This window comes from Chlorocebus sabaeus, chromosome 16 (genome assembly GCF_047675955.1).
Source record: "Chlorocebus sabaeus isolate Y175 chromosome 16, mChlSab1.0.hap1, whole genome shotgun sequence".
In the NCBI taxonomy this organism is placed as follows: Eukaryota; Metazoa; Chordata; class Mammalia; order Primates; family Cercopithecidae; genus Chlorocebus; species Chlorocebus sabaeus.
The window spans coordinates 15,439,902-15,466,941 of NC_132919.1; the positions used below are offsets into that span (position 1 = coordinate 15,439,902).

Below are 27,040 nucleotides of genomic sequence, written 5' to 3' on the forward strand. Positions count from 1 at the left end.
ATCTCGTTCTGTCGCCCAGGCTGGAGTGCAGTGGCGCAGTCTGGGCTCACTGCAACCTCTACCTCCGGGTTCATACGATTCTCCTGCCTCAGCCTCCTGAGCAGCTGGGATTACAGGTGCGCGCCACCATGCCCAGCTAATTTTTTTGTATTTTTACTAGAGACGGAGTTTCATCACCCGCCCTCCTCGGCCTCCCAAAGTGCTGGGATTACACGCATGAGCCACCGTGCCTGGCCCAAATATGCCCAACTCTTTTTTTTTTTTTTTTTTTTTTTTGACAAAGTCTTGCTCTGTCGCTGAGGCTGGAGTGCAGTGGCACAATCTTGGCTCACTGCAAGCTCTGCCTCCCGGGCTCACACCATTCTCCTGCCTTAGCCTTCAGAGCAGCTGGGACTACAGGAGTCCGCCACCACGCCCAGCTAGTTTTTTGTATTTTTAGTAGAGACGAGGTTTCACCATGGTCTTGATCTCCTGACCTCGTGATCTGCCTGCCTCAGCCTCCCAAAGTGCTGGGATTACAGGTGTGAGCTACTGCGCCTGGCCAAATATGCCCAACTCTTAATTTTGCTTTGCTCTTTTGTATCAAGAAGAAAGGTCTTGAACTTGAAAACTAATAGACAAAAAGTTAACAGGAAAATGAAGCTCAAGACAAGTAAGGAGACACCTAAATGGTTCCTTTTATATGAGCTCAAGTATTCTGGCCTAAATAAATTACATTTCAGGAATCTGACACAACTTAATGACGTGACTGCAAATCAGGTGGGAATCTTTGAGAAACTAGGGAGAATGATAGAGGACGGTGTCTTAGTCCCATTGTGTTGCTATAATGGAATACCTGAGGCGGGGTAATTTATAAAGAAAATAAATTGATTTGTCTTATGGTTATGCAGGCTGTACAAGAAGCATGGTGTCGTCATGGCCATTCATGAGGGATCCGACCCATTATCTAAACACCTCCCACCCAGCTCCACCTCCAACATGGGAGATCAAATTTCTACATAGATTTGGAGGGGACAAATATCCAAATTATATCAAATGCGGACAGGCATCTCAATTTTTTAAAAAAGAAAAACAAGATAGATTCTGAAAACAACAGGCTAGTGAGCGTGATATTAACCCACAGTAGAAATCTAAAGTGGTTTATCAAATATTCTGTGAATATTTAGAAAAGAAAATGATCATGACCAAGCACCAACAACCCGCAGGGATTCAATAAAATAAGGTAGTCCAAGCTGATCTCAATTTCTCTTGAGATCATTATTAGACAGATAGATCAAAGCAATTCAGACATAGCATATCTTTTTTTGTTTTGTTTTGGAGATGGAGTCTTGCTCTGTTGCCCAGGCAGGGGTGCAGTGGCACGATCTCAGCTCACTTCAACCTCCACCTCCTGGGTTCAAGCAATGCTCCTGCCTCAGCCTTCTGACTAGCTGGGATCACAGGCGCATGCCACCATGGCTGGCTAATTTTTGTATTTTTAGTAGAGTCAGGGTTTCACCATGTTGGCCAGGCTGGTGTCGAACTTCTGAGCTCAGGTGATCCTCCTGCCTCGGCCTCCCAAAGTGCTGGGATTACAGGCGTGAGCCCCCACACCTGGCCTAAACATAGCATATGCTGATTTCTCCCACTGAAAGCGTCTTTCATCAAGTTCAGTGGATAAAAGTGAAAAAGGTGGGGCCACATTATTGCACAGTTCCACCCATGCATAATTTGTATGTAACTAAACCTAGAAGCTATTGACTGAGTGCCAAAAGATTCTAGATTTGGTCCTAATCTCATCAAGATATTTAGCAACAAGGATAAGACTTAAGAAGAAAGGGTTACCAATTGTGCAGGTGACACTAAGCTAGGAAGGAGAGCAAATATACTGGATAAGGAATCATGAATCGCAAGTATCTCAGCATAAAGCAATGATGTGATGAAATTAAAGTAAAATCATTTTAAATCCTACACTGTATACATCCTTAGATACAAATATAGGTAACAAGTCAAGTTATGCTAAAGTAATATACTCTTGAGACAGGCCAATCAAACTGACTGAAGAAAAAGAGTTCCTGTGGCCTTGACATAGGTCACAGGAACAGACTCAAAATTTATATTTCTAGTGAATCCCACCAGAGACTTCAGGTTATAGCCTCAGAAATTCATTTAAAGACAGTTTGCCATTTGCCTAAAGGCTTGATGAATGCTTGTGATTAATCTTAGGAAGCTCATCTGCCAAAAGAAAAATGAAATAATCAGGGGGAAAGGAGTGAGAACCGTAAAGGAAGGTGGAAAATTTAATATGCAAACAAGAACATCTGGGGCGTGGGGGTTACGTGACAGTTCTTGAAGCACCTCATTCTTTGAATGAGAAATCACACAAGTCCACATACTCCAGGTTACTTTAGAGGAGAGGAGTAGGACCCCTTTTCAGAGGTCACAGGGACTAAAACTCAAGACTCTGCTAAGACATTTATTCTAATCCTTGCTGTCCCCAAATAGAAAGGGCTGCTGTGTGAGGCAGTGAGCCAGTGAGCCAGTGCATGGCGGGATGGCTGAGTCAGATGTTGTGTGTGGATTTGCAAACTTCAAGAAGTTTCTCTGCTATGCACTTTATTCCATACAATGTGCACGATGTAATAAGGAAGACAATATGATGTGGTGGTTAAAAAGTCCAGTGTCATTCTACCCAGTCTTGAATCCCAGCTCTGCCACTCAGTCACCATGTGACCAGAGTGACCTTGAACAAATTAGCTAACTGCCCCGGACAGTTTCTCCATCTGCAAAAAAAGGATGATATGAGCATCTACCCAACGGGTGTTCTGTGAGGACTGAGTTAACGTGCAGAAAGCACAAGGACAGTATCTAGCACATAGGAAAGACACAAGTTTGCAATTTATCACGATAACTCTGCACGCTTTTCAGCCACTCTGAAGGTTCCTGGTCATCCATTCGAGGCACAGTGTGATGTTTATCTGAACAGACAGGAGAATGGCATTAGAAAATGAGGGAGATTTGGTGCCTAAAAATTACTACAAACAGGCCGGGCGTGGTGGCTCACGCCTGTAATCCCAGCACTTTGGGAGGTTGAGGCAGGTGAATCACGAGGTCAGGAGTTTGAGACCTGCCTGGCCAACATGGTCAAACTCCGTCTCTACCAAAAAGACAAAAAATTAGCTGGGCGTGGTGGCGGGCGCCTATAATCCCAGCTACTCGGGAGGCTGGGGCAGGAGAATTGCTTCAACCTGGGAGGCAGAGATTATAGTGAGCCAAGATCGCACCACTGCACTCCAGCCCGGGCGACAGTGCGAGACTCCATCTCAAAAAAAAAAAAAAAAAAAAAAGAATTACTACAAACATATAGAGAACAGCACCATACGGAGCAAAAGAGAGCAGCTGGAGAATGTTCTCATTCAGAGACCCATAGGATTTCAAAAGCCAGCTACCATCAGCAGTTATTTCTGCCCCCAAATCACCCTAAAATGCAAATTCCATTACTGTGGCTGGCAAAGGTCTGGGATATGGCTCCTGGAGTCTAGGGAATAGTCTCCACCAAGGATGGTGCTGGCTTCTTGGGTTCTTCTCCCAAATCTACAATCCGGATGGCATTTTCCTTCTTGGAAAGCCAGAAGGCAGCATAGACTGGCTCTGAAAACTTGCAGGCAAACTTGTGAACCAGAGTCATGGCATCATGCTCTACGCCATAGAAGGAAAGGATCCCTCCTGGGAAGTCGACATAGACCCCGAGCCTCCGGAAAGGGCTGGCTTTAAGCGGGGTCTCCATGTCACTGTGCCAGGCTGTGAACTCCTTCCCATTCCATTGGAGGCTCCAGGAGAAGTTGTTTCCGGAAATGCAACTGTTGCGCTCCTCCCCTTTCCGGTCGATGCCTTTGCAGGTCAGACCAACGTAGGTGCCTGACCCGAAGATCTCCACCTCAAAATAGTACCTATGCAGGTACAGACTCTGCTGGGACAGCACTTGCCGCCAGTGCAGGAACCTGCTGGGGAGGTCTGGGTAGGAGTGCTCCCAGGGCGTGGTGTTGGTGACCTTGCGGTTGTCCTCCTGCAGCCGGAGATACCTGTGTGCTGTGTCCGGGTCAAACGTGATGTCATGAGCATCTGAGGAGACACAGAAGGCAGGAGAGTGGTTCAGGAACTGACAGCTGATTCAGACGAACACTTTAAACCCAGCTGGGCTCCAAAGCACATATGAGAAAACATCCATTTCTCTGTTCTCTATTTACCCAGGCTGCTGTTTCCCAAGGCAAAGAGGTGAGTGAAGACCGGAAAACAGGGAGCACAAATCATCTACTCCCTTCCCTTATGAAGCTCAAATTGCTTGACATTGATGATATTATTTGATGAACTGAATCAAGAAATGTATTACTTTACTCATTCATTCATTCATTCAACAAACATGTATTGAATGCCTGGCATTGTCCTACCCAGTGTTGCCAAGTGTTTGGGGAAGCAGGTACTCCTATACCCACATTTGATCCATTCATTCATTTTTCAAAATATTTGAAAAACATCTTAAAAATGAATGAATGGATCAAATGGAGCACGAAGAACTCTCAAACATGCCCTCCTGTTCTCCTCCCACTCCCAAAGAATAACAGGGTCTCATGCACCCCACTGCTTAAGTCAAGCTCTATGTCATTTTTGACATTTGTTTTGCCCTCACCCTCATCCCCCATCCTCACCACACACACAGGCAGCAGCAACTCCTATGGATTCTACCACTTCTCTCCAGCCCCGTGCTTTAGCCCCAACCTAAGCCAACACTCATCTCACTTGGACTCGTGCAATGGGTTCCTGACTGGTCATTCGCTGTTCTCTCTTGCCCACTTCAAGAGCTTCTCTACAACAGAGCTGTGCTGCTTATTTCGAGCTGTAGGCTGAGGCCAGTCATGTTGTTCTAGCTTAAAACCCTTTCATGGTGCCCCTTGCTCTTACAATAAAGCAGCAACCCCTCGCCCTGGCCTACCAGGCCCCGCGTCCCTGGTCCTTTCCCGTGTCTCTGACTCTCTCTCTTGATTGCTACATTCCCACCATGCTGATCTCAGACCTACTCCCCACTCAATCCTCTTTGAGCCTTTGGTACAACCTGTTCCCTCCAAGATGTGTTCACGCCCTACCTTGAGTCTGGTAATTCCTACTGATCCATTCAGGCTACAACCGAGAGTTCATGTCCTCGAAGAGGCCCTTTGTGACTCTAAATCACTCTCTCTCAGAGCACCATGGCTTTTTAAACTTGGCACCCCTCCCCATTTGTAATAATACATTCATGTGAGTATTTGTTTCCCGCTTGTCCTCCCTCTAATCTATGAGCTTCGCATTTTGCATGGGATTCTTCTCTAGCTCAGAGAAGATGCTCAGTATGTGCTTGCCAAATGAATTAGCATATTAAAGGCTATTTTAAAAATTCCATAATTTAAAAAGTTCTCACTGGGTGCAGAGGCTTATGCCAACACTTCGGGAAGCTGAGATGGGAGAATCACTTGAGGCCAACAGTTTGAGACCAGCCTGGGCAACACAGTAAGGCTCCATCTCTACAATTGTTAAAAAAATTTTTCTTTAAATTAGCCAGATGTGGTGGCACATGCCGATGGCTACTCAGGAGACTGAGGGAGGAGGATTGCTTGAATGTGGGAGGTCAAGACTGCAGTGAGCCATGATCAAGCCACTGCACCTCAGCCTGAGCAATAGAGTGGGACCCTTTCTCAAAAAATACACATACATACATACATATATATGTCTACATATATATATGTAAACGTACAAAATATGTCTTGACTGTTTATGTCAATTAACAGAAGGCTATTACTAGTTAAGTTCTTGAGGAATCAAAAGCTACAGGTGGATGTTCAACAATATGAGGGATTGGCATCCCAACTCCCACCTTGTTCGAGGGTCAACTGTGCAGTGTTTTAAAAATGCTAATGGACCAAGTCAATACCACTTAATGGCAGGTCAATGAGTTATGCAATTCTGGCCAAGTCATACATGGAAATGAACCACCAGGTAACTAGCCAGGACTCTTCAAAGTGCTATGGTCATGAAACACAAGGATTGAAAGACTGATCCAGATTGAAGGGGACTAAGAAGACATGGAAACATCTGTGACCTTGGATTGGACTTTGGGCCAGAAAAAAGGGCATTGATGAAAGAGTTGGTGAGAGCTGAATAAATTCTGTAGATTAGTTGATAGCATTGTAGCAATGTTAATTCCCTGGTTTTGATCAATGTATTGTAGTTATGTAACATGTTACCATTAGGAGAAACTGAGTGAAAGATATATGGGAATTCTTTGTCCTATTTCTGTAATATTTTTGTAAGTTTCATATTATTTCAAAATGAAAAGTTAAAAAATTGTTTAAATTAAATTTTAAGAAGTATATGATTTAGGGGTAGACATGAAGTTGTAAGAACCTGAAACCTACATGAGAGATGACGGTTCTTACTTAGCAAAGCACTGCACTGATATCAACAATGGAGAAGGGGGTGCTGTTCACAACTTACATTGGAGGAACTGTTCCCTGGTGCTGGGCTCAGGTTTGGAAGTCCAATATTTACGCTGAACAACGGCAGACACTTGAGTTCTGATGTCATACTCCTCTAGAAAATCAGAGAGTTGTGAATGCACACCTGTCCAGGTGGTCAGGAGAATCTGCAAATCAGGACTTCCCAGCCACCCTTCCCTGGGCTTCCTGGGGAAAGAAGGAGCTGAAGGCTAGAAATGTTTCACAGAAATATGCTCAATAGACTACATTTCTTTCGTAGGTAAGGCATAAACCACTGAAAAAGTGATCCAGACTGTCTTGGATTTAACTTAAAAGTACAGGCATCAGCAACCTGGGAAGCTAGTCATAGAAATGCCAGCCGATGGCATAATATAAGCATGACTAATTTTCCTTCTCTGGGTCTCAATTGTAAAAGAAAATAATCAAGATGAGAGTCCATTAGTAACTCACACTGTCGAAAGGATGGCTTTGAAAATGAGACACTTGGCTGGACGCGGTGGCTCACACCTGTAATCCCAGCACTTTGGGAGGCCAAGGCAGGCAGATCATTTGAGGTCAGGAGTTCAAGACCAGCCTGACCAACATGTTGGAACCTCGTCTCTACTAAAAATACAAAAATTAGCCAGGTGCCTGTAATCCCAGCTACTAGGGAGGCTGAGGCAGAAGAATCCCTTGAACCCGGGAGGTGGAGGTTGTGGTGAGCCAAGATTGCGCCATTGTACTCCAGCCTGGGTGACAGAGCAACACTCTGTCTCACACACACACACACACACACACACACACACACACACACACACACACACAAGAAAAAAAAAGAAAAGAAAAGAAAATGAGACATTCCCCTGATTTCATTCTCACTTCCCTGACTCTCTGTCACCTTCCCATCATCTACTGCTAGAGACACACCCACTATGGTCCATGGCCCAGAATGCATCTCACCTTCCTTGGCGAACTCCTGGAGCTTTTCCTTATAGTTCTCCAGCAACTGGATTAAGTGTACAGTGGAGTCCGTGATAACTTTGCGGATGCCGGAGAGTTTATCCTTCAGCCCTATGTAAACACTAGGGAAGGTGATGTCTTCAGTGTTCTTAAACTTGCAGTACTCCTGCAGAAAAGGAAACAGCAGAACTTGCTGTGGTTTCTGTATTTCTAAACTTAGGCTTCTCTCCTCATTAAGCCACTTTTTGCATCTGTAAAATGGGCTGACAGTAACGTGTCCTTGACAAAGAAAGTACATGTAAAGTGTCAAGCTCGGGGTCTAACAAAATAGAAAGCACTTTTCTAGCTGCTAGACCCTCAGAATAAGTGGGATTTTAAAAAATTAAGTGAGAAAGCGGGCTTTTAAAAATCAAGATGTACTAGATGGCCATGAACAGCTGCAATACACAGTCCAGACTGGGGACCAAAAAAATAAAGAATATTCTTGCTTTGTTAATTCCGTCAATACTTGTTTTTTGACAATTCAAACACAAGCCATGGTAGAAAATGGAGGAGCTCTCAGGCAGGAGTGCTGCCTCTTCCTTTTCAATTTCATCCAATGCATAAATTCCTGTAATTCTTGTACCTTGCTTTAGTATTTGGAAAGTGTTTACACAGAGATAATCACATAGTTTCTTGTAAGTTTCAAAACAACATGTGATCAGGAAAGATGCTTTCAGATATAACACAGTATCAAACTTCAGCTACAACTGAAGCATTGAAGAGCAGACCAGGTATAGCAGAAACATAGTAATGAAAACAGTTATATGAAAATGATTAGATAGAGCCATGGAAATCAAAACCAGAGAATTGAAAAGGGTAATTCAACATTTTAATGCTATATACTGTACGTGACAAAAGTAGCATTTTAAAACAGTGGGAGAAGGATAAGTTATTCAATAAATGTTGTTTTGAATGCCTAACCAACAATTTTGGGGGAAATGTTATCTTTTGCCAAAATAAATAAGTTATCTTTTTTTTTTTTTTTTTTTTTTTGAGACATAGTCTTGCTTTGTCACCTAGGCTGGAGTGCAATGGCGCAATCTCAGCTCACTGCAACCTCTGCCTCTCGGGTTCAAGCGATTCTCCTGCCTCAGCCTCTCGAGTGGCTGGGACTACAGGTGCGCGCCACCGTGCCTGGTTAATTTTTTTTATTTTTAGTAGAGACAGAGTTTCACCACATTGGTCAGGCTGGTCTCAAACTCCTGACCTCATGATCTGCCAGCCATGGCCTCCCAAAGTGCTGGGATTATAGGCGTGAGCCACCGTGCCTGGCCAATAAGTAAGTTATCTTACACTAAAATTTATGTTATATGTATTAAAGTCTTTTATGTTAAAAATAAAGTTACAGGCTGGGCACGGTGGCTCACGCCTGCAATCCCAGCACTTTGGGAGGCCGAGGCAGGTGGATCACAAGGTCAGGAGTTTGAGACCAGCCTGGCCAAGATGGTAAAATCCCGTCTCTACTAAAAATAAAAAAAAAAATTAGCCAGGCGTGGTGGCAGGCGCCTGTAATCCCAGCTACTCGGGAGGCTGAGACAGAGAATTGCTTGTATCCGGGAGGAGGAGGTTGCAGTGAGCCAAGATCGCATCACTGCACACCAGCCTGAGTGACAGAGCAAGACTCCATCTCAAAAAACAAAACATAGCCGGGCGCGGTGGCTCAAGCCTGTAATCCCAGCACTTTGGGAGGCCGAGACGGGTGGATCACGAGGTCAGGAGATCGAGACCATCCTGGCTAACACGGTGAAACCCCATCTCTACTAAAAATACAAAAAAATTAGCCGGGCCTGGTGGCGGGCGCCTGTAGTCCCAGCTACTCGGGAGGCTGAGGCAGGAGAATGGCGTAAACCCGGGAGGTGGAGCTTGCAGTGAGCTGAGATCCGGCCACTGCATTCCAGCCTGGGCGACAGAGCGAGACTCCGTCTCAAAAAAAAAAAAAAATAAAATAAAAAAAAAAAAATAAATAAATAAATAAAGTTACAAAAGGAAAAAAGAGAAATAATTTGTATACTCTTTGGGTAGATCTTAAGGGAAACTTGTGAGGTGGGAAGCCAAATGGTTATTAAATGGTTGTTCATATTTTCTTTGTGTTTTGATATTGAAAAGCAAAGAAACTGACAGAAAGAGAGAAACTCTGTTGGGGTTTTTGTCTGTCTTTCTCTGCTTCTCTTTTACTCATTCAAAAGTTAATTATGTTGTATTTGTGTATTGGGATTACAGATAATTTTTTTCTTCTTTTTTTGTATTTTCCAAGTTTTTCACAATAAACATTTGTTTTTGTAACTAGCAGAGAATTTTTTCACAAATGGAAGCAATAAAAAAATTGTATTTCAGAATATCAGAGCTTGGATGGGGATGTCTGAATTATATACTCCAGTGGGCTTGTTGATAAATGAGAAATTTGAGACCCAGGGATGTTAAGAGCTGTTACAGAGCTGTTTAGTGACCGACTCAAGATGTTGTAGTTTACCCCCAACCTAGTGTTCCTTCCCTGAAAGGTTACATGTTCTTCAGATCTGGTTCCAATGGCTTACATTTTAATTTCTAATGATACACTGTAATGAAAAGTATTTCCTGGTTCCAATGGCTTACAGTTTAATGTCTAATGATATACTGTAATGAAAAGCATTTCCTCTTCTGAGCCTTCCTCAATTACTCCAGCCACAGCCCTCTCTGAAAAGCAGCAGGGCTCCAGTCTCATCCCTACCAAGCAAACCTCCATGCAGTGGACTGCTGGAGCGGTTTATAAAACATACTCACTGACTCTCATCACTCTCCCATCTGAAGCCCTTCCCAGCCAGACACCTGCCTGGCCGTGCCAGCCTCATCACTCTGCACCCAGCACCCCAGGCTCCACCCTTGTTAAAATACCTTGGTTCCCCAAATCAGCTGTGCTTCCTCAAACCTCTCTGCCTTTGCCTATGTTGTTCCCTCTACCTGGAACATACTGCACGTTGAACCTGACTCATCTTCCAGGACCTGCTTCAAGCTTCCCTGCTCTGAGCAGTCCTCCCTCCCTACCCCTCCTATACTCTGCTAAAGGAAGAATCTGCTTCTCTCTGTTCCCACAGTTCCCTGTGCACAGCACTGAACAAAAAACAGTTCCATTCACAGATGGCCATGGGCCTAGCAAAGCGAGGGCGCTTCGTGAGGCAGCTGTGGGATGCCTCCGCTCCCTCACCCCCCATACCTCCAGGAACTGGACGGTGTTGCTGATGGCCGCCATCCTCTCCAGCTCCTGCTTGTTTTTCTCCATCTCGGCACTCCTGTACTCCAGGTGGGCCTTGATGCCGTTAGCCTGGCTCAGCGCAGCTTGCTCCTTCTCCTCTAAGAAGACCATCACATTGGCCTGGGCCTTCCTCACAGCAGCAAGGAGTTCCCCAAACTGCATTTCAGCCACTGCTTTGACCTCTGACACCGACACCTGGTGGGGGGATGGGGTGGAAGGCAGCCAAGCACTTCTTAGTGAGGCGTCCAACTTGATAGAAGCTCAACATACAGAAATGTCAGCTTGAGAAACATATATTAGGGAGCAGTTCCCTATTGTAAAAGGAATCCTTTATTCTCATGTGAATTCCAGGTTCCTGGAAAAAGGATTTACTTGTTAACTTGGTCTCCTCATCCATTTGATGAGAGAGTGAATTCCTCTATGACCTCTGAGATCCCTCACAACCCTGACACTCTGGGATTGTTAATCAAGTTTCCGAAATTGATTTTCCTACCAGAGCTATGCGTGTACTCAGTCTACTTGATAGTTATATTTCAAGAGGTAAAGAATTTGGCTTTTTTTTTTTTTTGTATAATCAGCATGAGTTAGCATTTCATTATGTCTGGTTAAGCTGAACACTGAGTCCATCAGAGCCAAATGCATGTCTAAGATGATACTGTCTCTACCACATACAGAATCACCACAAAATGTTTAGCGTGTAGATGACCATGGCACCCAAGCAATTCCAGGACAAGCATGTATATGCAGAACAGAATGTGACATTCAAATAAAACATAAAAGAAAACTCATGTGAGAAACATTAAGGGTTTGAACAATGGGGCTTATGCATGTGGACTCATTTGCATGGTGAGCATCCTCTGTGAATGCCTCGATCAATATCATGTTTACAACATCCTTCCAAGTTCTGAAGGTTTCCTCTTCTCTGGTATTCTTAAGAATTGGTACAGACGGCCGGGCGTGGTGGCTGCTCACGCCTGTAATCCCAGCACTTTAGGAGGCCGAGGCGGGCGGATCACCAGGTCAGGAGATCGAGACCACCCTGGCTAACACGGTGAAACCCCGTCTCTACTAAAAATACAAAAAATTAGCTGGGTGTGGTGGTGGGCCCCTGTAGTCCCAGCTACTCGGGAGGCTGAGGCGGGAGAATGGCGTGAACCTGAGAGGCGGAGCTTGCAGTGAGCCGAGATCGAGGCACTGCACTCCAGTCCTATCCCATCTGAGACTTTCTAAGCTCCCCTCCAAGTGCTGTTTTCTCTTTCTCCTCCCAATGTTAAGGGCCAGCTCTGAACATCAGGGCTCCAAAGCGAGTCAAACAGCATATATCCTTGGGCAGAGGTTCCAGGGGCACCTCTCATCCCTGGCAAGGAAAGAGAGAGGGAGGGAGAATGAGACCTGAATCAAAAAGGGGAGCACGGTAAGGAGAGGACTCAGAAAAGATGGGATTCTGAGCCCAGGCTGGGTGGGAGCCTAAAGGTTTGGAGGGAGATGGGAAGAAAAAATGATGACACCAGATAGGAGGTCTTCTGCCTGGCTCAGGAATTCAGTCCACGAGAATGACTGGTCTCTGATCAGTCTTCAGTCTGGTGGCAAAGGGAAGAATAAGCAGGACAAAGAAAGCAAGGGGTATCCCTACTGGAGGGGGATGGTGGGAAGACACAGACAATCTCCCTACATTCTCTGTCTCTCTCTCTTTTTTTTTTTTTTTTTTGAGACAAAGTCTCCTCTGTTGCCAGGTTGGTGTGGCACAATCTCGGCTCACTGCAGCTTTGACCTCCCAAGCTCAAATGATCCTCCCACCTCAGCCTCCCAAGTAGCTGAGACCATAGGTGCATACCTTCATGCCCAACTAATTTTTGTATTTTTTGTAGTGATAGGATCTTACTATGTTGCCCAGGCTGGTCTCAAACTCCTGGTCTCAAGCAATTTGCCTGCCTTGGCCTCCCAAAGTGTTGGGATTACAGGTGTGAGCCACCATGTCCTGCCTATATTCTCATTTTTATGCCAACTTTTCCATTACCTGTTGGCTTCCTTGAGGTTAGGTAGCTGGACAGAGCTGGGAGCAAATAAACTGTGGTAATAGGATTAAGGAAGAGCGGGGATGGTAGACTTTATCCAAATTCTTCCAGTTCACACCAAGAAAAGCTTTTAGACAGGTGATGGTGTTGAGAAGCCAGGGCAGCAGGAGAGGCGATTTGGGAAACCTGAGGCTATCTGGTGTTATGGCTCCCTCCAGAGCCCTGTTGTTCAGGGCTGGCCCTCACCCTTGGGAGGAGGAATAGCAGCACCTGAACCAGCTGCTCAGAGAGACGGCAGGTGGGGACAATAGTGGAGAAGGAGGCAGGCAGAGAATGGGCTCTGGACTGTGGGTGGGAGGCTTCAGAGCACCGTCTGAAGAGTGAAGACCTGAGATCCAGGAAAGCTACCTGGGCCCCACCCAGGCCCCCCAGGTGGCAAACCTGCTGCCTGGGGCTCTGCCACGCGTAGGCTTTGCAGCCCTCTGACACTTCACCTCTCTCCCTCTTGCCACTCTCCTGGGAATGAGGACCCTCTGCTGCCAGCCTGGTCACTCTTCTAATTATATAACAATAATCATAAAAACAACCAACATGTAGTAAGTTCTTACTATGTGCCAGGCACTGTTCTCCTGGCAACCCTAAAAGGTAGGTACTATTAGGGTCTCTATTTCTTAAATAAGGAAACTGAGACAGTGATAAATGAACTGATTTGCCCAAGATCACACAGCCAAGGTTTGAACCCAGACTGTTAGTCTCTGGAGTCCATCCCTTTGACCACCATTCCACACTGCCTCGAAGTAGGGCCCAGGGTTGGGGATCCATGTGTCTGCAGTATAGCACCTGCTGGCACAGCCTGACCTCTCCCTCTGGGCCCTGGCACATTCACTAGGACGAGCTGGGGAGGCACACGAGGAGTTCAGCTGAGCTTTCTTTCAGCCCATGGGCTGTGGCTGGGGGGGACGATGCAGGGAAGGACCTTTAAGTTCGGCCCCCTCCCAAGACCCGAAGAGAGACAGGGCCTAGCCCCTTGTTCACTGTGGGCACCAGTTAGGGGAACATCCTATGCCCATAATGGACTAAATACACAGGCTGCTGCTGAGCAGGCAACCAAGAGGGAAAGAGGTCAAGCCTCCCAGCAATTCCTGAACCAACTGTTTACAGGCGTTGCCTCCTTGACACTGTAAATACTGTAAATCCTGAGATATTAATCACGACTGGATTTAAATCTAAAAGTCAAATTACATTTCCATATGGCAAAGAAGTAACGATGAAGAAATCCACCTCAGAAGACAGGAGAGTTTTGCTTATAACCATCTGGGAGCAGGGGCAAATAGTGGTGGTAGTGTTTGATCCAGGCTTTGTGTTAGCTAATGTGTCCTAGTTCCCCGGCTTACTCACCCTTCATGTCCACTCAGGCTCCAGGTGTCCAGGCTCTACGAGTCACAGAGGCCACATTGTACTCCCTGCCTGCACTGCCCACTCCCGATCACCTCCAGAAAGCAGGAGCAGGACACAGCATGGGAACCAGCATGAGGATGTTGTAGGAAAGGAGCAGAATCCTGTCTACAATTACGACCCATAGGTTCCTCATAGAAGCAGATACCACAAGACTAAGAGGCATGAGACTAAAGACAAACTCAGGATCCAAATCCTCACCCCCAGCCCCAACTGAGGCCATCCTGAGGAAGGATGGTGGAAGGGAGGCGTCAGATGATATTGGTGGATTGAGATTGACTTCTGCTGTGGCCTGGCCTCTCATTCCTAAACCTTCCCATTGAGAAACACTTCTTTCTTGCATATAAACGTAATGTGCAAAGGGCATTACTTACTGCATTACTGAAGTAGAAATAGTACAGAGAGGAGAGGCCTCAACACATCCAAGGAGCCAGCAGGTAATGGTTTAAAGATTTGAGGGTGGTGTACATGCCTGTCAATATACTGAGTCATTCCTAGGTCAAGGGAGCAACAACTCTAGGTTCTCTCGTTCCATCAATCTAGATAGCCCTAGACAAGTCTTGTCATCTTCATGCCCCTTGTGCATGGTAGCTATTGTAATAACTACCTCCCCTGGTCGTCATGTACTTATGAGAATGGAGAAGGGATCAAAGTGTCTGAAAACTAAAGAGCTGGGAAACACAAGACCCTCCATGTCTTGAGCCTGGAAATCCATTATCTCTGAAGGTTTATATGGCTTTAAAGGGATAATTCTCTTTCTTCCTTTAATAAAATATTGTGGGTAAGAAAGAGGTGTTTCATCCTTCAGTAGCTAGTTGGTTGTAAACACCCAGGAGGTGAAAATTTAAGTTGAAATGAATACATGATTTAGGGGTAGATGAATGGATGGATGGAGGATGGATGGAATCATTCATTCTCAGGATATAAAGATGACAATGCTGATTCACTTCCGTAGGGTAGGTGTTTTGCATTTTCTCTCTCTTTTTTTGAAACAGAGTCTCACTCTATTACCCAGGCTGGAGTGCAGTGGTGCAAAATTGGCTCACAGCAGCCTCCACCTCCTGGGTTCAAGCAATTCTCCTACCTCAGTCTCCTGAGTAACTGGGACTACAGGCGCGCACCACCATGCCTGGAGAATTTTTGTATTTTTTAGTAGAGTCAGGGTTTCACCATGTTGGCCAGACTGGTCTCAAACTCCTGACCTCAAGTGATCCGCCCGCCTCAGCCTCTCAAAGTGTTGGGATTACAGGTGTGAGCCGCTGCGCCCAGCCTGTTGTGCATTCTCTTCTGAGTGGTGGTTATTGGCTTGCCACTGATGAGAGGCATTTGCAGAACTCCTCAGAGTCCACTTGGAGACCACTTACTGCCTACTTAGCCTGGCCTTCTCAAATACCATCACTAATCCTGAGTTCTCAGCTCCTTTTTTCCAGTTGCCAGGTCATAGGACTGGTGAGACTCATATAATGGAAGAAGCCAAGATTACATATAATTTCTGGACCTCTGACTAAACACCCAGCCCCGCACACACATACACCCTGTCCAGACAGCATATGCAAATGTAGAAATAAGAATGTTGTTATTATAGGATTCATCTTGGTTCTAATTTATATTATTAAAAAGCAAATCACTTGCCAGGTTTAAAACTTAAACTAATTTCATAACAAATCCTGACATCAAGGTGAGGCTACCCCATGGTGTAGTCAACTGTATCTACAATTCTCATTTGTGGAGAAACCCCGAGGAACCTACAGGAATGGAGGCTAGGCATGCAGTACCATGTCGCACACCCCCAGAAGGGCCTGGCTGACCCAGGCTGGTCTTACCAGAACAGACTTTTGGTTGGCCTGGAGCCTGGAGATGGCATTTTCATTCAACTTGAGTTTCCGCTCCAAGTCTAACTGGGTACACTGGAGTTCAGCCTAAAAAGTGGAAAGCAGAGAATTAAGGAGGAAGGAGCCCAATGCATAGAGAAGGACCCAGGCATTCTCCGGCCCTGACATTCCCGCCCTTCTTCCCTGGACAGAAGTTTAACCTCTGTGGTTGATCTCAGAAACCAGCCGGGAGGCATGAGGAGTCAGCGGTGAGCCCATGCCCTCCTGGGGCTGCAGTCAGCATGAGTCAGCAAAAATACAGTGAGCACATATGCCATGCTGCTCACCATTTCAAGCATTTTGTGGATTACCCCACACCATCCTTGCCATACCCATACTAGCTGTAAACCAGAAATAAAGTCCTAAGACCCCCAACAATCTGAATGAATTCTTCCTCTCAGCAAAGGGCATTCCAAAGTTAACCTGAAAAAGTAGTTCAGGCCATGATGGGAAGGGGGGTCAGACATGGCTCATTATTACCTCCTCCCTTTTGGAATTACTGATACAGCAGACTCTTTCAGTCTGATAAGAAACATTTACAATCTGTTCTCTCCAAAACCTCCTCCCTGGAGGTTTTACCCACATGATAAAACCTTGGTTTCCACCACCTCTTACCTTAACTCAGACATTCCTAAGTCTTTAGACAATAACTTGACTCTTTCAACCAACTGCCAATCAGAAAATCTTTGAATTTACTTATGACCTGGAAGTCCCGGCTTCCAGTTGTCCCATCTTTCCAGGCCAAACCAAATTACATCTTACATATATTTGATTGATGTCTCATGTCTCCCTAAAACGTATACGAGGCTGTACCCCAACCACCTTGGGCACATGTTCTCAGGGTCTCCCGAGAGCTGTGTCACAGACCATTGGTCTCCCATATTTGGCTCAGGATGAATATCTTCAAATATTTTACAGAGTGTGACTCCTTTTGTCAACATAGGTAAACATGATTATTATTTCAAATGTACAGGTGACACAATCAAGTCGTGTTTCCAAGTTCATCAATGGAGTTGAGCCCAGGCTGACCCCACGAGAGCCTCATAGGCAGTGTAGGGTTGGAGCCAGATGGCCAGGTGGGAAGTCCACATTTTTTTTACTTAGCAGTTGAGAATTTGAGCAAATTTACTTATGAATAGGCAAAACAAACTTTCTTTATGTCTTATACTCACACAACACAGAACACTTTCACAAAGCCATTCTCCAACATCAGCTGGGTGTCCTAAAATGTAACTCAATTCTGACACTCCCTACTTGGAGATGGAAGAGATGCATGGGGCAAGGGATGTGGGAGGGAAGTGACACCTCAATGCCCTCTCCAGGTGCAGGGTGCGCACCCTCCAGGGACTTCCACTCCTTCAGCAATCCAGAAGCTCCCAGAAGCCCAGCCTTTTGGGTTTGTTTGTTTGTTTATTTATTTTGAGATGGAGTCTCGCTCTGTCTCCCAGGCTGGAGTGCGGTGGTGCCATCTTGACTCACTGCAACCTCTGTCTCCTGGGTTCAAGCAATTCTCCTGCCTCAGCCTCCCAAGGAGCTGGGACTACAGGCATGTGCCACCACACCTGGCTAATTTTTTTTGTATTTTTAGTAGTGACGGGGTTTTACCATATTGGTCAGGCTGGTCTCGAACTCCTGACCTCAAATGATCCGCCTGCCACCCCGGCCTCCCAAAGTGCTGGGATTACAGGTGTGAACCACCGCGCCTGATGCCTTTTGGGTTTATATGGAGGCTTCATCGTGCAGGTATGATTCATTACATCATTGGCCATTGGTGATCCTCTCAACCTTTAGCCTCACTTCCCTCCCTGGAGGAGACTGGGGAGATGGGGCTGGAAGTCAAACCCTTTAATCATAGGGTTGGCTCCCTTGGCAACTAGCCCCCATCCTGAGGCTCTTGGGAGCCCCCTCAGTCACCCAGTCATCTCATCGGCATTCAGACGCTTATCACTTCTGAGTCTGGGGGTTCTAAGAGCTGTTGGGTGCCAGGAAATGGAGGCAGAGACCAAACCTAAGTTTCTTTTTTTTTTTTTTGAGACAGAGTCTCGCACTGTCACCCAGGCTGGAGTGCAATGGTGCAATCTTGGCTCACTACAACCACCACCTCCCGGGTTCACGCGATTCTCCTGCCTCAGCCTCCTGAGTAGCTGGGATTACAGGTGCACACCGCCACATCCAGCTAATTTTTGTATTTTTAGTAGAGACAGGGTTTCACTATGTTGGCCACACTGGTCTCGAACTCCTGACCTCGTGATCTGCCCACCTCAGCCTCCCAAAGTGTTGGGATTACAGGTGTGAGCCATTGTGCCTGGCCTGTTTATTTCAGAACTTAATATCTCTAAACTTCCATTTCTTCACCTGTGAGATGGGGATCAGTAAAGTGTTTGCTTCATAGGATTAGGAAAGAATGGACTAATGAGATAACGTATGTCAATAAGGACTTTGTATAGTACCAGGGACATTATTAATGAGCTCCATAAATGTCAATGGGTGCCAGCATCATCATCATCATCATTATTACTCCTGCTACCATGGCTGCTTTGCATTCATGTTCTGTATTCGAAGGCAGAGCCAGACCTTCCAGCCCAGGCAAGTGCCTGCCCAAGAACCTTGGGTTTGCCTGCTTTGGCCTCAGCTTCAATCTTGTCTCCTGGGATGCACTAAACACCATCCACCAAGAGGTGTGCCAAGGCGCACTTAAGCCTTTGTGAACTTCAAAGACCCTGTCACTTTCCTACTTCCACAAGGGCAATACAGAAAAAGAAAAAAAAAAAAAAATAGCTTTCACTGCTTTTAATAGCTTCCATCTGCATTTAAAGCTGCGAGTCATTATGCCCTAATAGAACTCAGAGGGCATAAACTGTCTCTCCATTCTCCACTGAAGACAGTGGGGGTGGGGGGGGGGGGCGGGGGGGGCGGGGAATTCCAGGCCCCCCCGGGGAGGGAAGTTGCTGCAGGCAGAGGACTCGCCTCTCCAGGACACTGCAGAAGGCAGGAAATGTTTGCTTAGGCTCCAGGTCACTCAGAGTGGAGCTGAGGGGGCCCCAGTGACCTTTCACCCTTGATACCTGAGACCTGATGCCTGAGAGTGGGGAGTGGGGGTGGGTCTGGCCTATTTGGGGGCAATCCTGGATTCTTAACCTATGAAAAAGGCTTACACAGTGATCCATTCCAGGGGAGAGAAAAGGAACATGAGCTGCTTGTTTAAAGGTGGTGGAAGACTCAACAGAACACACCCTAGCAACAGGCTCCTACAACACGGCATCTAAACAGCAGGGACAGAAGAATGCGTTAAAGCAGTCGGCAGCAGCAGGGCCATAGGGAGGCACCCAGAGAGCATCCAGAGAAAGGGGCTTCTCTCTGCTATTTGTAGACTACCATAAAAGGAGAGAAAAGGACTCCTTAAGCACACAATCGGGGACCTTCCTGAGTGAGTCACCCCAAGAAAAGGCACTCCCAGTTACCTCAAAACGTAGAGCCACTTTGGAAGACTTGTTTCTCCAGTTATTCCTGTTCCTAGAAAATGATGGGGTGCCTCCGACTCTGGCTTCAGGGTTTCCCAAGAGGTCAGCCACACACACATCTCAGGTAAGGGTGGGCCCTGCCCAGAGGCAGGACTGTGGTGCCCATGAGCACAGAAAGCTCTGGAAGGTAGGGCACAGACAGCTCTGCCTGCTTCAGCAAGACAATGACAAACGTGTCAAAGGCACACTATTTAGAGTCCGGAATATTATGCGACCGGCCACTTGCTGGCCACATGGGCTTTATCAAGCCATTCAAGTCATTTAGCTTCTTATCTGGTGCAAGACTACATCAATATGCTAACAGAAGAGTTCCTTCTGCTACAGGGCAAAGGCGGCACACAGAGAGTGACGGCCAGGTCATGTTAGAGATGAAAAATAGGAAGAACAGGGGGAGTGAGAAGAGAGAAGAAAATCCCAGACTGTGCCATTTCCTTTGTATTCCAAGCACGCAGGGTTCGCCCTTCTAGAGAAGGCAGCACTAGCGTTCACCTGGACGCTGACTGCATTCCTCGGTCAGCTGGTCAGAATTCACCACAGGACATATAGTACATGCCAGCTCAGTCACATAAGTCACACACTCCCCCCTCTCAAAATACTTACAGCCTGGGAGAATAAGAAAAACCAAGTTACGTGATACTGAGTCCTGGGCATTCCTCAAAATGGCTGAAAGAAATTCTTTTTTTTTTTTTTTTTTTTTTTTTGAGATGGAGTCTTGCTGTCACCCAGGCTGGAGCACAATGGCACAATCTCAGCTCACTGCAACCTCTGCTTCCCAGGTTCAAGCGATTCTCCTGCTTCAGCCTCCTGAGTAGCTGGGATTACAGGCACCCGCCACTGTGCCCAGCTAATTTTTTTTTTTTTTTTTTGAGACGGAGTCTCGCTCTGTTGCTCAGGCTGGTGTGCAGTGGCACAATTTCAGCTCACTGCAAGCTCCGCATCCCGGGTTCACGCCATTCTTCTGCCTCAGCCTCCCCAGTAGCTGGGACTACAGGCGCCCGCCACCACGCCCGGCTAGTTTTTTGTATTTTTAGTAGAGATGGGGATTCACCGTGTTAGCCAGGATGGTCTCGATCTCCTGGCCTCACGATCCAACCGCCTCGACCTTCCAAAGTGCTGGGATTACAGGCGTGAGCCACCATGCCTGGCCAATAGTTGGTTTTTCTATGTAGACAGTCTTATTAACTGCAAATGACAATATATTATCTTCTTCTTTATTTTTTATTTTTTATTTTTTTTATTTTTGAGATGGAGTCTTACTCTGTTGCCAGGCTGGAGTGTTGTGGCACGATCTTGGCTCCCTGCACCTCCGACTCCCTGATTCAAACGATTCTCCTGCCTCAGCCTCCCAAGTAGCTGGGACTACAGGCATGCACCACCACGCTGGGCTAATTTTTTTTTGTATTTATTAGAGACGGGGTTTCACTATGTTGGCCAGGATGGTCTCGATCTCCTGACCTCGTGTTCTGCCCACCTCGGCCTACCAAAGTGCTGGAATCGCAGGCATGAGCCACCACGCCCACTCAAAAATTTGTAATATTTGTCATATTTACCTTTTGGGAGAGAGGGGCCAACAATATAAAAGTAAGTTGCAGACATTATCATACCTTAGCTTTCATCATCTCAGAGGGCTGGATTCTAACTAAATGATGCCTTCATGGCTTTCCTTTCCAGTAGTTCTCTGAACTATGTGAATACTTCTTATTATTATTGGCTGGAGTGCAGTGGTGTGATCTCAGCTCGCTGCAAGCTCTGACTCCCGGGTTCATGCCATTCTCCTGCCTCAGCCTCCCAAGTAGCTGGGACTACAGGCACCTGCCACTATGCCCGGCTAATTTTTTGTATTTTTAGTAGAGACGGGGTTTCACCGTGTCAGCCAGGATGGTCTTGATCTCCTGGCCTCGTGATCTGCCTGCCTCGGTCTCCCAGAGTGCTGGGATTACAGGTGTAAGCCACCGTGTCTGGCCTAATTTTTGTATTTTTTCAGTAGAGACAAGGTTTCACCATGTTGGTCAGGCTGGTCTCAAACTCCTGACCTCAGGCGATCCACCTGCCTCGGCCTCCAAAAGTGCTGGGATTACAGGTGTGAGCCACTGCTCCCAGCCCAAGTAATTCCTTTCCCAAGTGGCTACATACACATATCATTCACCTTTCGGCTGCCAGCAAACAGGCTGTGAGTGATGCCAGTTAACTGCTCCCCAAATGAGCATGGATACTTTTGGCTCTAGATACTTGGCTCCTGCTCACCATGGAGACTGTGTCTGCAGTCAGCATCCAGCCCTGAACTTTCTGGGACTGATGCGGAGGTTCAGTGTCGTGGCCTGGCATTAATGCTCTCCAAAGATCTAGGACAAGGCTCAGTTCAGGTCTTCCTGCTTTAGGAACCTGCCCTGACCTCGCTCCCAGGATTGGCTCCAAAGGTGCAGTAACTGCACTGTGCCAGCCTCTTGGTACCCCGTGGAGTTAGGGTGTGTGTCTTGGCTTCCTGATTAGAGTCCAAGCTCCTGGAGGCGAGACAGTGCAGCCTAGCACTTAGCGATAGGAAGCACTTAGTAACATTTGATATGGTTGAGGAACACGAAAGAACTGTACCTGCTTCATGGATCAGAACAAACAGGAAAGGCAGTCATAGGAGTCCAGATTTCCTATACACACACACACACACACACACACACACACACACACACACTCACACACACACGATCTCATTTCCACATAGCAAGCCTAAGATTCAGAGAAGGTGAGAAGACTTGGTAGCCAGCAGGCAAGACCAGCTGCTCTTAAAACCAAAGGGGCGGCTGGGCGCAGTGGCTCATGCCTGTAATCCCAGCACTTTGGGAGGCAGAGGCGGGCGGAACACCAGGTCAGGAGATCGAGACCGTCCTGGCTAACACAGTGAAACCCCGTCTCTACTAAATATACAAAAAATTAGCCAGGCATGGTGGCGGGCTCCTGTAGTCCCAGTTACTGGGGAGGCTGAGGCAGGAGAATAGCATGAACCCGGGAGGCGGAGCTTGCAGTGAGCAGAGATCATGCCACTGCACTCCAGCCTGGGTGACAGAGCAAGACTCCGTCTCAAAAAAAAAAAAAAAAAAAAAAAGGGGACTGGAGATGCTGGGCTGGGTCAAAGGGAAGTGCTGAGGTCCCCATGAAAAATAGCTGGGCTCTGGAAGCTCAGCAGGAGAGAAAAGACAATCAAAGAACACCCACTTCTCAAAGCACACAGTGTCTGCCCACCAATGTGGCTAGAAACCATAGGAACTTCAGAAAGGGCTCACTTGGTTAACAGAAATGAATCGTTCTGTGGACCCTAAGCAGGATCTCAGCCACTTTGTGTCTTCATGGCTGACCCTGCCATTTGCAGTTTCCTGTACACAGGATGACTGCCCGAGTAATTAGACCTTCACACAACCCAAAGTGACCTTCAGCGAGGAACTCCAGCAGGCCTGGGCTAGCTGAAAGGACTACTGGGCTTCCAGAGCCTTAGTTATGTCTGATGACTTTCAAAATCACCCTGGTGGAGGCTTTAGCCTCGTCAACGTACTGTGTCTTCTAGGCTGGTCTCCTGGGCTCCTTGCAAGAAAACTTTTGGCTTCTAAGATTTGGACAAGCCACCTAGAGTGTGGCTACACTTACAGAGTAAACTTGCTCTCCGAGCTGTAAACAAGGACACAGGATGGGAAGGACAAAAAGCTCTTTTAAGCAGACCAGAAAGCAGAGGGGTCTGGGGAATGGGGCTTTAGCACTGTACCTAAAGCCATGTTGCTTCTCAGCCCCAAACTGCCCTCAAGCTCATTCCTCAGTTGTCCTCATTTTACCTTATATATTTATCTCCTAGGATGTCTGAATTCAGAGTTCTGCGTGTGCTCTACACAACTCCTCCTGCTCGGAATTGCAATTACCCCACATCTCTGTACTACATTAGGTGCCCTATATTTAAAAATTACATTGTATCTCTGTGTGCTCTACACAACTCCTCCTGCTCGGAATTGCAATTACCCCACATCTCTGTACTACATTAGGTGCCCTATATTTAAAAATTACATTGTATCTCTGTTGGTACAGGCATAGAACATTTCTGCAAGGAAACAAGAAAGTGTAGACAGTATTAGTCTTCGAGGAGAAAAGGGAGGTTTGGTGATCTGAGATGGACTGGGGACCCTCCTTTCCTAGTAAATTCGATTGCACTGTTTGGTGGAGATTGCTATTATTATTATTATTATTTGAGACAGAGTCTCCCTCTGTCACCAGGCTGCAGTGCAGTGGCCTGATATTGGCTCACTGCAACCTCTGCCTCTCGGGTTCAAGTGATTCTCCTACGTCAGCCTCCCTAGTAGCTGGGACTACAGGTATGTGCCACCATGCCCAGCTAATTTTTTGTATTTTTAGTAGAGACGGAGTTTCACTGTGTTAGCCAGGATGGTCTCGATCTCCTGACCTCGTGATCCGCCCGCCTCGGCCTCCCAAAGTGCTGGGATTACAGGCGTGAGCCACCACACCCAGCTGGTGGAGATTATTGTTTAACATCTTCATGCATCACTTTTCCAGTTAAAAATAATAAAATTCTTGTATATGTGTGGCAGGTTTTGGTGCAAAAAAAAAAGAGTATAATGTTGTGATTTTTGTGTCCTTTCTTCATGTCTCTCCAGCAGGATGGCTTTCCAGAGGCTTCCATTCCTCACTCTGTGACTTAGTCGACTATGAGCTTGGACAAGTGTGGTGGAGATAATGAGGATATGAGATGACTTCATAGTTATTTGAAGATTGGGTGAGAAAATCCACAAAAAGCATTTAGCACATGGCAATACTTAATGAAGGCTGTTTTCCTCAACTCTATGGAGCTTTGTCCTTTGATCTATTTCTTCATCTACCTATCCTCCAGAAGGGACACTCCCTACCCTGGAAACGCTGGAAACAGTTTGGCAAGTGGCTTCCCGGGCCGGAAACGGTGACTCATTGGCATCTGGAATACAGAGGTTTCCAGAACAATCCCACTAGCACCAGCTAAAATCGATGTCTAGGGATTGGCAGAGAGGAGGGGCCCTGGCAAGTAGACCCCCTTTCCCAGAAACCTCTTTCCTTTGATGCCAGGGAACATTTGCCAAGAAATGGCCATAGGTCTGCCATCTGCACACAGTGTCAACAGGGAATTTCCTTGATGATGAATGTAAGAAATGTGGGACAAACGTCAACTACACTTCCCAACTGAAAACTAAAAGTGTTCGCTGAAAGTCAAAGTAGAAGAAAAAAAGCATATAAAGTGCCAAACCAATTTCCAGGAACTTCTCCAGGATCTAGCTTTAGGGCAAAGAAAAACGAGTTGTTCTAGAAACAGTTTTCTTATCTGATGGAAATAAAAATGACAGGCTATGAGCACGATGTTTCTTAGTCTCTCCTGATACCTCCATCTGGTGAGGAACTTTTATTTTCCCTCAGCCACCTGTGACATTATATCTGGACCTAAGTTTCAAATTCTCTGCTATCTTAGCACTTTTCAAGCTCTTAGATTTCCTGTTATCTCCAGAGGGGCCCATTCTACTGGTCTCTTGTTTGGGGTTAAGAGAAAAGGAGAAACTAGGAGAAAGAGTTGTTCTTTTCTCTTGAATTTCTGCCAAAGTTTTATTTCATTAATTGACAATGGATGTGCCACGCAGATCCAGCCAGAGGGACATATCACTGTCCTAAGCCCCACAACTTCTGCGCCCTCCACCCAAACACACATCACCAAAAGCTGTATAAGGCACAGCAGGAAACTAGCAAGCAGCAGGAGAGCGCGACACAGAGATCGCACAGAGACAGTGAGACAGAGATGGGGACAGAGCAACCTACTCCACAGTTTCCAAAACCAAGTGCAATGTATATTTACACTGACCCAGCAGGCAGACGCTGAGACTAAAGTCTGTTTCAGGTATGCTCAGCGCATAGTAGTGGTGTCAGTGGACCCAGCAGCTGCAGCCAGCCAGGCATACCATCCCCCACCACCCTCTCCCAAATGGATGAATGGACCCCAAGCACTCACCTCCTTATCCCTGCGGGCTGCATCCAGGGAGACGATGGTGTGGCCACTGTGCTCCTGGCAACATTCCTGGCAGATGCACTGCTGATCAGGGCAGCAGAAGGCAGACAGTGGGCTGTGGTGGGCAGGGCAGTACCGCCAGTTGTGGTCCTTCACTGGCTCGGTCAGCAGGTGGCTTTGCAGTTTCATGTTCACCTGATGTGGCTGCAAGTGCTCTTCACAGTAATTCACCATGCAGGTTAGACAGGACTTCACCGCCTTCACTCTTCTGGTGTCATCAAGGCAGAAGTCACACAGGACCTCCTTCCCCTCACCAGCAGGATCCCCCTGTTCTGCAGAGTCGCTGTCCTGTTCCTCTGTCTCCCCGCTAAGCTTCTCTGAGGAGCCCATGTCCTCTTCTTCCACTGGGCTGGCTGACACAGAGTCTGGGCTGAGAAGGGCTGGGGGCTGAGCAGTGGCCCTGGGCAGTGGCCCTGGAGCCATCAGATCCAATTCAGCCATCTGGGAGGCTCTGCTCCTGGGCTGTCTTTCTTCTGTCCCTTGGCCCAGGATCTGTGCAGCCCAAGTCAGACAAGAGAACCACGCCTAGATGATTGCAGCTGCTGCAAGATTTTAACTGTTTCCTCCCTCCCAGAGGAAGCTCAGTCTCTCATTACTATGTCCTGGCATTGGATGGCAGCCAGATGTGATGACAACAAGGCAGCTAGATTACTCAGGCTCAGGACAGCCGACTCAGGCTCAGGACAGCCGGCTCAGGCTCAGGCTTCCTCCCCAGGTCCAGCCCTGAAACTTCTTATGTGAATCATCTGTACCCTATAGGCTCTGATGAAGACCACGTGTCTCTGTGCCTGCTCTGGAAAGGACTGGAGATTCCTGAGCTCTGTCATAAGCCTGTGTGGCTTTGTGTGGTCTGACAAGCTACATATTTTTCTTTTCATTTTATTTATTTATTTATTTATTTTTGAGACAGAGTCTGGCTCTGTCGTCCAGTGTGGAGGGCAGGGGCGCGATCTCAGCTCACTGCAAGCTCCGCCTCCTGGGTTCACACCATTTTCCTGCCTCGGCCTCCCGAGTAGCTGGGACTACAGGCACCCGCCACCACACCCAGCTAATTTTTTTTATTTTTAGGAGAGATGGGGTTTCACCGTGTTCGCCAGATGGTCTCGATCTCCTGACCTTGCGATCCACCCGCCTCAGCCTCCCAAAGTGCTGAGATTATAGGCATGAGTCACCGCGCCCGGCCTATTTATTTATTTATGAGATGGAGTCTCACTCTGTCACCCAGGCTGGAGTGCAATGGCGTGATCTCGGCTCATGGCAAGCTCTGCTTCCCAGGTTCACACCATTCTCCTGCCTCAGCCTCCCGAGTAGCTGGGACTACAGGCGCCTGCCACCATGCCTGGCTAATTTTTTGTATTTTTAGTATTTTTAGTAGAGACGGGGTTTCAC

General features: G+C 46.9%; 1 protein-coding gene across 2 annotated transcripts; it reads right to left on the reverse strand.

Moving 5' to 3' along the window:
* Nucleotides 1–26,445, reverse strand: TRIM16 (tripartite motif containing 16). 2 transcript variants are annotated; one of them, XM_008010449.3, is made up of 6 exons: nt 25,595–26,445; nt 16,010–16,105; nt 10,678–10,911; nt 7,446–7,611; nt 6,505–6,600; nt 1–4,101 (listed from the first exon to the last, which is right to left on the reverse strand). In XM_008010449.3, exons 1-6 carry the CDS (start codon nt 26,090–26,092, stop codon nt 3,518–3,520), a joined length of 1,674 nt encoding a protein of 557 aa, XP_008008640.3. In that variant the 5' UTR covers nt 26,093–26,445; the 3' UTR covers nt 1–3,517. The 2 variants fall into 2 exon arrangements, with proteins under 2 accessions (XP_008008640.3, XP_037843216.2); XM_037987288.2 differs by lacking the exon at nt 25,595–26,445 and adding an exon at nt 16,219–16,381.
* Between the last annotated feature and the right edge of the window lie 595 nt (nt 26,446–27,040).